Source organism: Rhincodon typus, chromosome 4, assembly GCF_021869965.1.
Source record: "Rhincodon typus isolate 14 chromosome 4, sRhiTyp1.1, whole genome shotgun sequence".
In the NCBI taxonomy this organism is placed as follows: domain Eukaryota; kingdom Metazoa; phylum Chordata; class Chondrichthyes; order Orectolobiformes; family Rhincodontidae; genus Rhincodon; species Rhincodon typus.
Window position 1 is genome coordinate 114519672 of NC_063335.1, and position 15669 is coordinate 114535340.

Genomic DNA, 15669 nt, shown 5'->3' on the forward strand with positions numbered 1-15669 from the left:
ATCAGGTGATTCCTCACTGAACAAAATCATGCAATATTATAGATTCGAGTTTAACAATAAAATAGCAGTTTATTGCACAAAAGAAATTTAGCAAATCTAAATTATCAGTTCTGAAAAAAGGGTCACTGGTCTCAAAACAGTAACTCTGTTTTTCTCTCCACAGATGTTGAGTTTGTCCAGCACTTTGTGCCTATGTTTTTGTTTCAGATTTCCAGTTCTTTGTTTTATACAACTAAATTATCTTCTCCCTTTATCAGGAACCACACGTCCATCTTCAAAGAACTCTGAAGAATCCCCCTAACTCAAAACTAGATTGGAAAGGTTTCTTTTCAAACTATGGGCATTACCCCCTAAACTAAATGAAACAGAATCTTCCATCAGAAAGTCATATGTACTGTAATGTGTACAGTGTTTGCACCTAAACTCTCCCAATGTAAACAAAAACCCATTACTTCTTGGAGGTATCTCTTTAAACCTATTCTGAATGAAATCACCATTGCTACTTCAGATGCACACAGAAGCTCACATGCCACTAGTTCAAGTTCAAATTCCAAACTCAAAAATAAATAACATAAAAATATGCACAAATCTCATGCCCTATGTCACATCTGAAACATTGGCAGGTATTTAAGTGGATGTCTTTAACACATGGAATAGACAGATACATTCCAATGAACAAGAAATTTTGCAAGGGACAGACTTGCCATCCGTGGTTAATTAGAAATCTTAAAGATAGTACAAAACTTAAAGAAAAAGCAAATAATTTTGCAAAGACATCTGGCAGGTCAGAAGATTGCTTTTTTATATATATTTCATCCAAAGAGTCACCAAAAAAATAAATGAGGGGAAATTTTCAGAATGAGAGAAAACTAGCCAGAAATATTGAAATAAATAGTAAGGGTTTCTACAAACATTTAAAGAAGAAAGTGTTAAGAAAGTGATTGTGGCCTGTTAGTAAGTGAGTTTGGAGAACTGATAATGGTAAATAAGGAGATGGCTGATGAATTGAACAGATATTTAGCCTGACTTTTCACTAAAGAGGATACAAGTAACATCCAAGGAGAAGTGATAAATCAGGAAATGGAAAGAAGGGAGGAACTCAGGAAAATACAATCACCAAAGAAATGGATTAAACAAATTGTTGGAGCTGTGAGTTGACAAGGATGATGAACTTCCTCCTAGGGTCTTAAAAAGTGGCTAATGAGATAATCGATGCATCGGTTTTAATTTTCCAAAACTCACTTGAGTTTTGCAGTTTGCAAAATGTCTTTGGCACCACCCTATATCTAACCACAGTCACATTCTTGATAATGCATTGGCTATTACATTATGCTCCCTAGAAATGTAAACAATCTACGTTAAGTGATTGAATAAATAAGCTCCATGAGAAGAATATCACTTTTCAATCCTTAAACTTCTCAACACAATTTAATGGATATATCCAAGGAATTTTGAAGGAAGTGAGGGTAGAAATTGTGGGCACTGGTCATAATCTTTCAGTCTTTTCTGGACTCAGGGAAGGTACCAGAAAATTAAACTACAACCTTGTTCAAGAAAGGCTGTAAGAATAACCCCAGCAATTATAGACCTGTCAGTTTAACTTCAGTAGTTGGGAAGCTTCTAGAAACAATTATTCAGGATAGAATCAGTTGTCACATGGAAAAATGTGAGTTGATTAGGAAGAGTCAGCATTGATTTCAAAAGGGGAAGTCTACTTTAACTAACTTGCTGGGATTTTTTTTGAAGCGGCAACAGAAAGGCTTGAAGAGGATATTGATGCCAATATGGTATACATGGATTTCCAGAAGATGCTTGACACAGTGCCGTATAACAAAGTTGATTTGATTTTGAGATAACACAGTGTGGAGCTGGAGGAACACATCAGGCCAGGCAGCATCAGAGGAGCAGGAAATTTGACGTTTCAGGTCGGGTCCCTTCCTCAGCCATTTCTGTAGAAGGTCTGCTGTGTTCCTCCAGCTTCATACTGTGTTATCTCGGACTCCAGCATCTGCAGTTCTTACTATCTTTGATTCGATTTTGATTTTATTGTCACACATGCTCAAGCACAAAAAGTACAGGAGTACAGTGAAAAGTACATAAAGTCATCACACAAGGCACCACAAGAACAAGGTGGAAAGAAAGAACAAAGTTAAAAGTGAAACATTGCAGTAATTATAGGTTAGCGTAAAACATAGGAAATAAAGTTAAAAGTTACACATTGCAGACCTTCTTAGTTTTAAGTAGAAAATAAAGCAATAAAGTTGAAAGTTCAAACATTATAGTCTTTCTTAAGTGCTTAACCATGATGGGAGTGGGCTTTGAGGAATCACCTCAAGACTGGAGGTCCACGCTGGACCAAGAGACCACCAAAAGACCATCATGTTGGGCCGAGAGACCGCCATGCCGGGTCACTGAGAGACTGCTACACTGGGCCGAGAGGCTGCCACAGCAGGCCAGGAGGTCATCTCGCCAGGTCTGTGCAGAGTCCAAGGCCAGAAGTTCGAGGCTGAGAGAAAAATGAAGAAAAAAACACAAAAAAGAAGGAGAAAAGAGAGGGAAACGATAAGAAAATGTACTGAGCTCCATCTGGGGCGAGCACCTCCATCAGCATTCTTGGCCTGACTTGTGAGAAAGGTTGTTACAGAGATAGTAGGAACTGAGAAGGTTGTTGGTCAGGGTATAAAAGGATCAGTAGCAATGTGGACACAACATTGGCTGAATGACAAAAAAACAGAGTAACTGCCAATGGATATTTTTCATGCCAGAGGAAAGTTTGCAGTAGAGTTACCAAGGGTCGGAATTTAGACCATTGCTTTTCCAGATGTAATGAACTGGATCTGGGTGTACAGGAGACAATTTAAGACTTTGCAGATCACACTAAACTTGGTAGAACTGTAAACTGTGAGAAGGAGAGTGTGCAACTCCAAAAGGACATTGACAAGTTGACCCTCTGGGTGGTGCCCCTCCCTCAACAGTGACCCTCTGACTGTGCCACCCTCCCTCAGCACTGAACCTCAGGATCGTGCCCGCACCCTCAGGGCTGACCCTGTGACTGTGCCCCCCTCCCCCGGCGCTGACCCTCAGGATCGTGCCCGCTCCCTCGGCGCTGACCCTGTGACTGTGACTGTGCCCCCCTCCCCCGGCGCTGACCCTCCGACGGTGCCGCGCTCCCCCGGCGCTGACCCTCCGACGGTGCCGCGCCCCCCCGGCGCTGACCCTCCGACGGTGCCGCGCCCCCCCGGCGCTGACCCTCCGACGGTCCCCCCCCCAGTCACGGTATCTGAGCCGTTGCTGCGCGCAGTCACGCGCTGTGCGTGTGAGCGCTGCGTGCCGGGTGCGCGCGCTCAGGGGCCGCGCCCTTGGCCGCGTGTCGGGGGCGCGCGGTGCCCGGAGCTGGCGGCGCGGTGCCGGCTGCAGGATCAGGAAGGAGCCGCGGCTTTTGCCCGGGCCCAGGCCGCTCGGGCCGAGGATGTGAGTGTAACGAGCAGCCGGGGCCTGAGGCCTGGAGCCGGGGGATCGGAGTAAAGAGGTTTCCCGGGCTCGGGGAGGTCGAGGCGGTGGGTCTGGGTCTGGGGTCCGGGCCCCGGGGGATCAGTGTGATCCCGGGGGTGGGGGAGAGAGGTGAAAGAGGAGGGTGTCCAGGTTATAATGGATATAAAACCTGGACATTATTTATGACCCCAAACGTGCCACTGAATCCCCCTCTGGTTTAATCTAATCAATTAGTCTAATACAACAGCAAATTTTTTTTATATAGTATTCCTCTAAAATCTGTTTACTGTTTATGTAATCTGGAGTGATCTTTATTTTAAACCTGCAACTATTAGAGGGTCTTCTACCCCATCCCAGTGAGATTTGTTCCCCTCCCTGCCCACTGGAACTTCCTCCAACATTGCCCTCCTCATGTTCCCATTTGGCCCCTACAGCCCTGCCCTCCTATTCACACAGACCAAGGTCAGTCTGATTCTGACCTTAATTCGACATTCCTGCCCACCCCCATCTCCTCCCATACTCCTTCGATTGTCAGCCCCAGAAACAGCCTGGCCTCCAATATGAGTAGGTCTCAACAATGCTGAGCAGTTGAGAATCCCAAAAGTTAATGACCCCTGAAAAAAAAAACACCATCCTCACCTCTCCGTTAATGTTGAGTGGTCCTCAAGTTTGAGGTTCCCCCACAATGGGATTCTGCTTTCCCTCTCAATGCTCTTACTCAATGTTTAACTTCCAAGAGTGAGGCCCTTGTGGTGCCCTAACATCTAGGTCAAGAGACCGGGGTTCGAGTCCAACCTGCTCCAGACGTGTTTAATAACAGTTCCACCTTCCAGGACTCTGAAGTGTGGCCTCGAGCCCCTCTGTGTTTGGCCCATCTTGTGCTGGGCTTCCAACTATCTGTTGTGGGAAGACAGGTGACAGTGGAGAAGTTTCATTTCTTTCAGGTTGACTTTATGGTGTCAAACACTACACTTTGCTGTTCTGAGTGGTCTGTCCTGCTTTGTTCTGCTGCAGGTTTCTGCTGTTCTCTATACTCCCTCGAGGTGAGCGATACCTAAGATGCAAAGGTTGCCTCTGTGCTGCTTCAGTTCTCTGCTGCCGAGGGGTGAGAGTGTTCTGCTGTTAGACAGACTGACTTGTCTCAGCCTGGGCTGCATTCTCCATTTCCTCCGCCTGGCCTGCCGCCCAGCTGCTGCTTGCGTGCCAAAGGGCCCGGCTGCCATGTACACAGCTTGTTACCACACCTGCAAGCCGCACATCTGGGCAGCTTATCCAGAGCATTTCCCACATCTGTACCAGGGGAGACGGAATGGACACAAACCTCATTACCACCATCATCATCATCATCCCACCAAGAAGAAAACCTGGAACTTCATCCATGAGAAGATGAGCTATGACACTTTCTTCACCATGAAGCGGCTGATTGACCGCTCACGGACTGTGGGAGAGGTATTGCGCTGGGTGACACAGAACCCTGGTAAGATCTCCTACAATCATTACCCAATTGCCCTGCAAAAAATTGGTCAGGTCCTGCAGCAGCTGCCAGCAGGATCCACCATGATGACACATTACAGCCAGATGTTGGAGCTGGAAGATTTCCAAAAGCTCTGCCAGTCCATCATGAGTGATTGCTCCAAATTTGACAACTTCAGCATCGTGAATTGTCTGTACGCCGTCGCTGCTTTGGGTAAGGAAAATCTCCAATATTTTCCAGCCAATGTTTTTAACGTTGGGAGGTATTCTGCATAAAGCAGTCTTTTTATATAAATATTTTGTGTGTGATATGTGCAGCCCTGAAGAGGAAAGGTGAGGGACTACATTGGGATGTGGGTACAATGAACAGGGATTAGTTCCTCTGGTTGAGGTTAACAATTTAAAATGGTCGCCAAGAAAGGAGGAGGTTCAGCTGAATTCCTTTGAATTGTGGGCTGGTACAGCATAACTTTCTATGCCACAGTGATTAGCTGGTGCAGAAACCATTGCATCTTTGAAAAGAAGGATTTAACTGCATTGGAGACAGTTCGGAGAAGATTCACTCGATTAGTTCCAGAGATAAAAAACTTGTCTTATGAGGAGAGATTCAGCAATTTGGGTCTGTACTCAGTGGGGTTTAGAAGGACAAGATGGAATCTAATTGAGGTACATAAGATGCTAAAGGGATTGACAAAGTAGATGTAGAGAGGATGTTTGCTATGTGAGGCAGTCTAGAACAAGCAGTATAACTTTAGGCTAAGGCGTGGCAGATTTAAAACAGAATTACTTCTCTCAAGGGTCATAAATCTGTGGAATTTACTGTCCCAGATTGTAGTGGACGGCAGGACACTGAGTAAATTTAAGGAGGACACAGACATATTTTTAATTAGCAATGGGTTGAGGGGTTATGGAGAGCGGGCAGGAAAGTGGAGTTGACGCTAAGATGAGATGAGTCACGACTGTGTTGAATGGTGTTGCAGACCTGAGGGGCTGAATGGACTATTCCTGCTCCTAGTTCTTATGTTTTTAAAATTGGATAGTTATTGAAAGTAGAAAGGTACAGGCCAAAGAAGAGACAATGAAAAGAACATTAGTTCTGGATTGGCAAAGCACAGAGCTGGTATAGAAATTATGGGTTCCTATCATACAGCCTACTTGCTGTAAGAACATAAGAAGTAGGAGCAGGATTAGACCAGTCAGCCATTTGAGCCTGCTCAACCTGTCAATATGATTATGGCTGATACCTGTCTTTAACGGCACTCCCTACATGCTGCCCGCTTCCCTTGATTCCTGGCCTTAATTGTATACAACAGTGGAGTGTCCACAATCCTCTGTGGTAGAGATTTCTAAGGATTCTCGACCCTTTGAGTGAAGATATTTCTCCTAAACCCAGGTCTAAACGATTCTCCGCTTGCCCTGAGACAGCATCACCATGTTCCAGATTCCTCAGCTAGGCAGAATCAGACCCCCTCCAAATCTTGTATGCTTCAATGAGATCACCTCTCATTATTCTAAATTCCAAAGGGTAGGGGCCCAGTTTATTCACTCTGTCATGATGTCAGTACCCCTTCATCCCAGGAACCTTAATATACAAAATATTGCTTTCAATACACATATCCTTGTATATGGGTATGGAAACATCACTTAGTATTGCAGATACATAACCAAAACATAACAAACGTATGGTCTACTTCTGCTCCTAAACTATTTGGGGCCTCAAGCTTACTCTGCTATTCAGTAAAATTATGGCTGATCTGTTTGTGTTTCAAATTCCACATTGCATCTACCCCCTATAACTTTTGATTGCCTTGTCTAACAACAATCCAGTCACCTCTGATTTAAAAATATTCAATGAATCCGCCTCCTCCACCTTCTGAGGCAGAGAGTTCCAAAGTCACACAACTTTCTGAGAGAAATTCTCCACATCTTTGACCTAAAAGAGCAACCCCTAATTTTAAAAGTGCTCCCTGCTTCTGGACTCTCAGAGGAAACATCTTTCCACATCATAGTCATACAGCACAGTCCAACTTGTTCGTACCGACCAGTTTCTCAAACTAAACTAGTCCACTTGTCTGCATTTGGCCCATATGCCTCTATATGTTTGCTTTTCATGTACCTATTCAAATGTCTTTTAAAAGTTGTAACTCTACCTACATCTACCACTTCCTTTGGCAGTTCATTCCACATATGAACTATCCACTGTGTGGAAAAAGTTGGCCCTCAGGTCCCTTTTAAATCTTTCTGCTCTCACCCACCTTAGGGAAAAGACCTGTGCTATTCACTTTATTTGTGCCCCTCATGATTTTATAAGCCTCTATGAACCCCAACCTCTTACACTCCAGTGAAAAATGTCCCACCCTATCCTTATAACTCAAAACCCAGTCCAATCCCAGCATCATCCTGGTGAGTCTTTTCTGAACCCTCTCCAATGTAATAATGTCCTTCTTAAACAGTTCAATCAAATCACCCCTCATTCCTTTAAATTCAGTCCAACCTGTTCAACCTCTCATCATAAGACGACGCACTTATTTCAGGTATTCAGTCTAGTAAACCTCCTGTAAACTGTTCCAACCCTGTACAATTACTTCCTTATTTTTGGACTCCAGTCCCCTTCCAAAATAGGTCAAAATGCCATTTGCCTTCCCACCTGGTTGCAGTACCTGATTGTGAACTTTAAGCTCCTTATAAAATGACATCCAAGTCCCTTGGTACATGAACATTTTCACAGCTTTCACAAACATTGTGCTTTTCTTTTCCTTCCAATACAGTAAATAACCTCTCAATTCTCTGCATTATAGTCTATCTGCTATACTATTTTTAAAAATTCTTTCATGCAATGAGCACATCACCAGCTAAGCCAGCATTTATTGCCTGTCCCTAATTGCCCAGAGTCAAACACATTGCTGAGAGTCTGGAGTCACATGTAAGCCAGACCAGGTAAGAATGGCAATTTCCTTCTTTAAGGGACAATAGTGAGCCAGATGACCAATGAACTTAACTAGTTGCTACAAAAGTATAAATTGCTGGAGAAACTTTGGAACAATTTCTGTTTTTGTTTCAGATCTTCGGCATCCACAGTTCTTTGTTTTGTTTTAATCTGTTGCGGTCTCATTACAGCCTCTCTGTGTCCTCCCTACAGCTTTTCACCTAGCTTTGCATTGTCAGCAAACTTAGATGTTATTTTTAGTCTCTTCGTCTTGGTTATTAATATAGATTGCAAATAGCTGAGGTCTCAACTCTAATCCTTGTGACACTGGACTAATCATAGACTGTCAACTTGAAAATGTCTTATTTATTCCTACTCTGCTTCCTACTCTGTTAACCAACATGCTCTCTACTCTCGAATATTACTCTCAAACTTACCTTGTGCATTAACATTTTTTTCTGGTCCATTATTTAAAATGTTTTGGAAATCCAAGTATGGTAGGGATTCTTGTGGTGCAGTGGCAGTCACTTTACCTCTAGACCTGAGTTCAAGTCCCACTTGTCCTGGAAGTGTGTCATAGCATGTCCAAATGTGTCAATTTAAAGAAAATGTTCTTGCAGTGCTGTAGTAGTGCCCCTATCTCTGAGCCAGAAGACTCAGATTCAAGTTCCAGCTGCTTCAAAAGTGTATAATAGCAGGTAGATTAGAAAATATCTTCTATATCTGACCCCATCACATCTTTGGTCCAACCACGGACAAATTAGCTGAATTCAAGAGGGGAGGTGAGAGTAACTGCTCTTGATATCAAGTGTGGCATCAACGACTATAGTAAAACTCAAGTCAGTGGGTATCGGGACAAAACTCGCTGCTGGTTGAAATCATAGGTGTTACAAAAGAAAATGGTTGTTGAGTTTGGAGGTCAGTCATCTCAGCTCCAGGACATCTCTGATCTCTGCAGGATTTCCTCAGGGTAGTGTCCCAGTCCCAATCATCTTTAGCTGCTTCATCAATGACCTTCCCTCCATCATAAGGTCAGAAATGGAGATGTTCACTGATGATTACACTATATTCAACACCATTCATAACTCCTCAGATACTGAAGCAGTCCATTTCTAAATGAAGCAATTTGGACAATATGCAGGCTTGAGCTGACAATTAGCAAGCGACACTCATGCCAGACAACTCTAAGGTAATGACCATTTCCAGCAGAGAAAATCAAACTATTGCCCCCTGAAATACAATGGTATTACCATGGTTGAATCTCTCACGATTACCACCCTGGGTTTACCATTGACCAGAAACAGAACTGGACTTGCCATATAAACACAGTAGTGAGAATAGCAAGTCAGAAGCTGGGAATCCTGCAGCAAGTACCTCACCTCCTGACTCCCCAAAACCTGTCCATCATCTACAAGGCACAAGTCAGGAATATGATGGAATATTCTGCGCTTGCCTGGATGAGTGCAGCCCCAACAACAGTCAAAAAAATGTGACACCAACTACAAAGCTGCTCATTGGATTGGTGGCACATCTATAAACATTCACTCTTGGCACCACCACTGCTCAGTAGCAGCAGTGTGTATTATCTACAAGATGCACTGCAGAAATTCACCAAGGCTCCTCAGACAGCACCTTCCAAACCCACAACCACTTCCACATAGAAGGACAAGAGCAGAAGATACATGGGAACACCACCCTCTGCACATTCCCCTCCAAGCCACTCACCATCCTGTCGAAGAAATATATCACCAATCCCTCAGTGTTGCTGGGTCAAAATCCTGGAACTCCCTCCTTAAGGACATTGTGAGTCTACCTACAGCAAATGGACTGCAGCAATTGAAAAAGACAGTTCACTACTGCCACCTTCTCAAGGGCAACTAGGGATGAGCAATAAATGCTGACCCAGCCAAAAGGATCCACATCCCATGAGTGAATGAAAAGAATCTACTGATTCCCCTCAATTTACCTTAAAAGCTATGTCTTTCAGAACCCAAGGATGCAGGCCATAAAGTGCTAGAGATTTGTTAGATCTCAGTCCCTTAATTTCCTCAAGGAATTCTTCCTGTGCTGGTATTAATGATCTTAGGTTTAGGTTTTGTGCTTCTTTTAGTCCCTTGTTTGCCCTCCATTGGTGGCCTGTAATGTCTGTCTTTGACAGTAATACAAAATATCTGTTAAATATTTAACAAAATACGTGCAAAAAGGGGACATAGCTTTGGCAAATAGGGTTAAGGAGAATCCAAAGGGATTCTACAAATACATTAAGGACAAAAGGATAACTAAGGAGTGAATAGGGCCCCTTAAAGATCAGCAAGGCCGCCTACATGTGGAACCACAGGAGATGGGGAAGATACTAAACAAGTATTTTGCATCAGTGTTTACTGTGGAGAAGAATATGGAAGATTGAGAACACAGGGAAATAAATAGCGACATCTCAGAAAACGTCCATATTACAGAGGAGGAGATGCTGGACATCTTAAAATGCAGAAACGTGGATAAATCCCCAGGACCTGATCGGGTGTAACCTAAAACTCTGTGGGAAGCTAGGGAAGTGATTGCTGGGCCCCTTGCTGAGATATTTGTATCATTGATGGCCACACGTGAGGTGCTGGAAGACTGGAGGTTGGCTAACGTAGTGCCATTATTTAAGAAAGGAAGTAAGGAAAAGCCAGGGACCTGTAAACTGGTGAGCCTGACATCAGTGGCGGACAGATTGTTGGAGGGAATCCTGAGGAACAGGATTTACATGTATTTGGAAAGGCAAGGACTGATTAGGGATAGTCAACATGGCTTTGTGCGTGGGAAATCATGTCTCTCTAACTTAATTGAGTTTTCTTTTGAAGAAGTACCTAAGAGGATTGATGAGGGCAGAGTGGTGGACATGATCCATATGGACTTCAATAAGGCGTTTGACAAGGTTTCTCGTGGTAGACTGGTTAGCAAGGCTAGATCACATGCAATACAGGGAGAACTAGCCCTTTGGATACAGAACTGGCTCGAAGGTAGAAGACAGAAGGTGGTGGTGGATGGTTGCTTTCCAGACTTCAGGCCAGTGAACAGCAGTGTGTGACAAGGATCAGCACTGGGTCCACTGCTTTTCATCATTTATGTAAATGATTTGGATGTGAACGTAGGAGGTATGGTTAGTAAGTTTGCAGATGACACCAAAATTGGAGGTGTAGTGGACAGCAAAGAAGTACTTCAGAGTACGACGGGATCTTGATCAGATGGGCCAGTGGGCTGAGGAGTGATAGATGGAGTTTAATTTAGATAAATGTGACGTGGTAAGACAAATCAGTGCAGGACTTATACACTTAATGGTAAGATCCTGGGGAGTGTTGCTGAACAAAGAGACCTTGGAGTGCTGGTTCATAGTTCCTTGAAAGTGGAGTTGCAGGTAGATAGGAAAGCAAAGAAGGTGTTTGCCTTTATTGGTCAGTGCATTGAGTGTAGGAGTTGGGATGTCATGTTGCAGCTATACAGGACATTGGTTAGGCCACTGTTAGAATGCTGCATGCAATTCTGTTCTCCCTGCTATAGGAAGAATGTTGTGAAACTTGAAAGGGTTCAGAAAAGATTTACAAGAATGTTGCCAGAGTTGGAGGGTTTGAGCAATAGGGAAAGGCTGAATAGGCTGGGTCTATTTTTCTCTAGAGTATCAGAGGCTGAAGGGTGACGTTATAGAGGTTTATAAAATCATGAGGGTCATGGATTGGGGTAAATAGACAAAGTCTTTTCCCTGGAGTGGGTGAGTCCAAAAGTAGAGGGCATATGTTTAAGAAAGGAAGGGAAAGATTTGAAAGGGACGTAAGGGGCAACTTTTTTTACAAGGAGGGTGGTGGGTGTATGGAATGAGCTCCAGAGGAAGTGGTGGAGACTGGTACAATTACAACATTTAAAAGGCATCTGGATGGGTATATGAATAGGAAGGGTTTAGAAGGATATGGGCCAAATGCTGGCAAATTGGACTAGAATTATTTGGGATATCTGGTTGGCATGGACGAGTTGGACCAAAGGGTCTGTTTCTGTGCTGTCTATTTCTATGACTGTATGACTAATTATCTGTTAATTCCTTCAGTCATACTGGTGAGACCACAACTGGGATACTGCTTACAGTACTGGTCACCTTATTTAAGGAAAGATGTAACTCCATTGGAGGCAGCTCGGAGAAGGTTTACCAGACTAATAGCTGGACTGGAGCTGAGGAAAGATTGGACAGGCTAGACTTGTGTCCACTGGAATTTGGAAGAATGAGAGGCAAATTAATTGAAACATATAGAATCCTGAAGAGTCTTGACAGCGTGAATGTGGAATAGAGATGAAATTAATTATTTTCTTTCGGAGGGTTGTGAGCCTTTGGAACTCTTTTCCTGAAGAGGGGGTGGAAACAGAGATATTGAATTTCTTTTAAGGGAGAAGTGGATAGATACTTGTTAAGCGAGGGGGTGAAAGGTTATCATAGTCATAGAGATCCACAGCACAGAAAAAAGTCCTTTGATGTATGGTGTCTGTGCCAGTTGAAAAGAACCACCCAACTATCCTAATTCCATTTTCCAGTACTTGACCCATCGTCTTATATGTGTTGGCATTGCAATAGTGCATCTAAATATCAAGGGTAGGAAGGAATGTGGATTTGAAGTTACAATTAGAACAGTCATGACCTTATTGAGTAGTAGAGCAGACTCTAGGGGCTGAATGGCCCACTGTTGCTTCTTGTTTCTATGTCCCTTGTTCCCCATGACTGTTGCTTTGAGCCAATAAATTATTCCCACCAGTGATTTTTGATATTCCTGATCTCCTCCTATGCCGATTCCACATCCTGATATTTTTTTAGCCAAGACCGTTTCTTACCAATGTCCTTATGTTATCCTTTCCTATTATGGCTACCCCTCTTCTTGTATTCATGTCAGTCTTTACCCTTGATTACCTTGTAGCCATTTCTCTGTAACAGCGATTGGATCAAAACCATTTACCTGTATTTTGAATCATAGAAATTTACTGTACAGGAGGAGGCCATTCAACCCATCATGTCTGTACTGGGTTTTGAAAGAGCTACACAGCTAGACCTACTTTGCAGCCCTATCTCCGTAGCCTTCTGACTTCATCCTTTTCAAATGTTTGTCCAGCTCTCTTTTGAAACCTCCTATGGAATCCACTTCCGCCACTCTCCCAAGCAGCACATTCCAAAGCCTAGCAACTCTGAGTAAAGAAGTTTCTCCTCATCTCATTCCTAGGTCTCTCGCTGACAGCCTTGAAATTGTGACCCTTAATTACTGACATATCAACTCGAAGAATCAGAATATCCTTCTTTACCCCGTCAAAATTGTTCATAATTTTGAACACTTCAATAAGGTCACCTCTTAGTCTTTGCTGCAAGGAGAATAAGCCCAATTTCTCTAATGTTTCATTGTATCTAAATTCCCTTATTCTTGATATTATCATTCTGTTACAGCGGGAGTAGAAGTTCCCTTCTAATAATTAAACCCGAAACACCAAGAGAAGCTCGCCTCACCTTGCCTAATCTGTTTAACTGTTATGGAGAAGGGGAGGTTAAATGAAAGAAAATCCCTGATCTTCATTTTATAAGTAACAAGTAATAATTTATTTATTTAACCCTGACGGTGAACAAATTAACAGAACTACTAACAAACAGAATAATTCTCCCTTAACTATTAACTATTCCCTAACTGAACTAAATTCTACAGGTATGCTGTTCCAATAAACAATAGTCCCACTTATATAAACCGAAGTAATAAGAAAATAAATTAAAACTTAGTCTCTCAAAGTTTATACGCCTTTCTTCTGCTGATCCAGCTGTCAGGGATGTTTTCTCTGTGAAGTCTTCTTTGAGGACTCTTAGCTAGAAGTGCTGTGGTACCTTTTAGGGATAAATGGTGTTTTCTTAGAGAGCTTAGCAATTTCTTGTGAGAGCTAAATGCTTTTTTCTCAGATGGCGGTTTGCTTTCACACCGATTTCAAAAGCCCTATCCATGTATATTTTGGATGACATATCAATTTTCTTACAAGAGCACTGGTCCAAGGTTGTCAAAACCATCAAATTTAAATTCAATTGACTTTCACTCACTAAGTGATTGTTTTAAATTAATTGGCTGATTCTAGCTAGTGGCCAAAACATCGAAACAAGCCTAAGGTTACCAATCGTATAGCCAATTGATATATGTTTCAATTTCAGAACTGTCTGTACGCCTTCAGCTGCTTAGACACATTTTCTGTATAAATCGCTAAGCTTAGAAAAGTACTTTACCTCTTTAAAGGAGTCACGCACTCTTCTCCCTTATTTTTTTACAAGCAATTTCTCGCTTCCTGTCTTCCAATTCACAATTACTCTACACAACTTCTTAACAATAAGATGTCCATTTGCACCATTAGTTCATCTACCTTATTGTGAGTGCATCACAATGTCAGTTGAAGAGTCTTTAGTTTTATATTTTAATTACTGTTTGCATGGACTTCATTCACCGATGTCTTATTACTGTTAGTGTTTTGCCCTGTGACATCCTTTTTGTTAACCCAAATAGTTTCACTGCTCTGTTGCCTCAACATTTCTCTTTAGATTTCTAAATTTCCCTTAACCCGCTCTCTTTTTGTTTGGAACCTGCAGCATACATAAATGTACTGGTAATAAAAATCTAGATGAGGGAGACAGCTGTATAGTTACACAATGCTAATGTTACTGGATTAGCAATTGAGGTGCCTAGGCGAAGACTCTGGGGCATGGATTCAAATCTAACTACAAAAGCTAGTGACTTAAATTCAATTAATAAAATCTGGAGAGCTAGTCTTAATTGCGATGATCGCAAAAATATTATCAATTCTTGTAAAAAGTCATCTGGTTCACCAGTGTCCTTTAGAGAAGAAAGTCTACTACCATCATCAGGTCTGGCCTATGTGTGGCTTCAAACCACAGCTACATGCTTGATTCTAAAGTGCCTTTGGAAATGGCCAAGCAAGCCAGTCAGTTCAGGAGCATTTCAGGATGTGCAAAAATGTCCTGGCCTTTCCAGTGACACACACATCCCATCAAATAATTTTTAAAAAACTTTGTGCTATAACTCGTGTATCATTGTATTTCACGGACAATCAAATGCCCTTCAGGTTCGGAAGCTTTTTACTTGGGGAAACATAAGAATTAGAAACTGGAGTAGGCCATTCAGCCTCTTGAGCCTATTCCATTAATTGATAAGAATGTGGCTGATCTGATTGTGGTCTCAACTGCATTTTGCTGTTTGCTTCTGTTACCCTTAAACTCCCTTTTTGATCAAATTTTGTCTAACTCAGCCTTGAATATATTCAGTCACCCAATTCTACTGCTGTCTGGAGTAGAGGATTGCAAAGACTCGCAACAACCCTCTGAGGGATTAAATTCCTCCTCATCTCCATCTTTGATGGTAACCCCCTAATTCTGAAACAGTGCCCCTTGTTCTACATCCTGTGACAAAGAGAAACATCCTGTTAGCATCTACCCTGCCAAGACCGACAGAATCTTGTATGTCTCAGTAAAATCACCTCTTGTTTTTCCAAACTGCAATCAGCATAGATCTACCTACCAGCCCACCTTCTTCAGCATAAGATATCCCCTTCATCCCAGGAATCAGCCTAGTGAACCTTTCTCTTAACTGTACCCAATTCAAGTTTACCCTCCTTAAACAGGGACTGTACACGGTAATTAGATGTGGTCTCACCAATGCTTTGTACCATTGTAGTATGACTTCCCTACTTTTATACATCATCTTTTAGCAATAAAGGTTAGCAGTTTT

The 15669-nt window shown here is 42.6% G+C and overlaps 1 protein-coding gene across 2 annotated transcripts in view; it reads left to right on the forward strand.

Moving 5' to 3' along the window:
- Nucleotides 1-3323: 3323 nt before the first annotated feature.
- The window catches only part of fastk (Fas-activated serine/threonine kinase), a 48729-nt gene continuing 36383 nt past the window's right edge, over nt 3324-15669 (forward strand). The window contains exons 1-2 of one of the 2 annotated variants that reach the window (XM_048595886.1): nt 3324-3471; nt 4507-5179. In XM_048595886.1, the coding sequence (XP_048451843.1) occupies nt 4552-5179 (628 nt within the window). In that variant the 5' untranslated portion in view covers nt 3324-3471; nt 4507-4551. The remainder of the gene's footprint in view (nt 3472-4506; nt 5180-15669) is intronic. The other variant, XM_048595887.1, reaches the window with a different exon arrangement.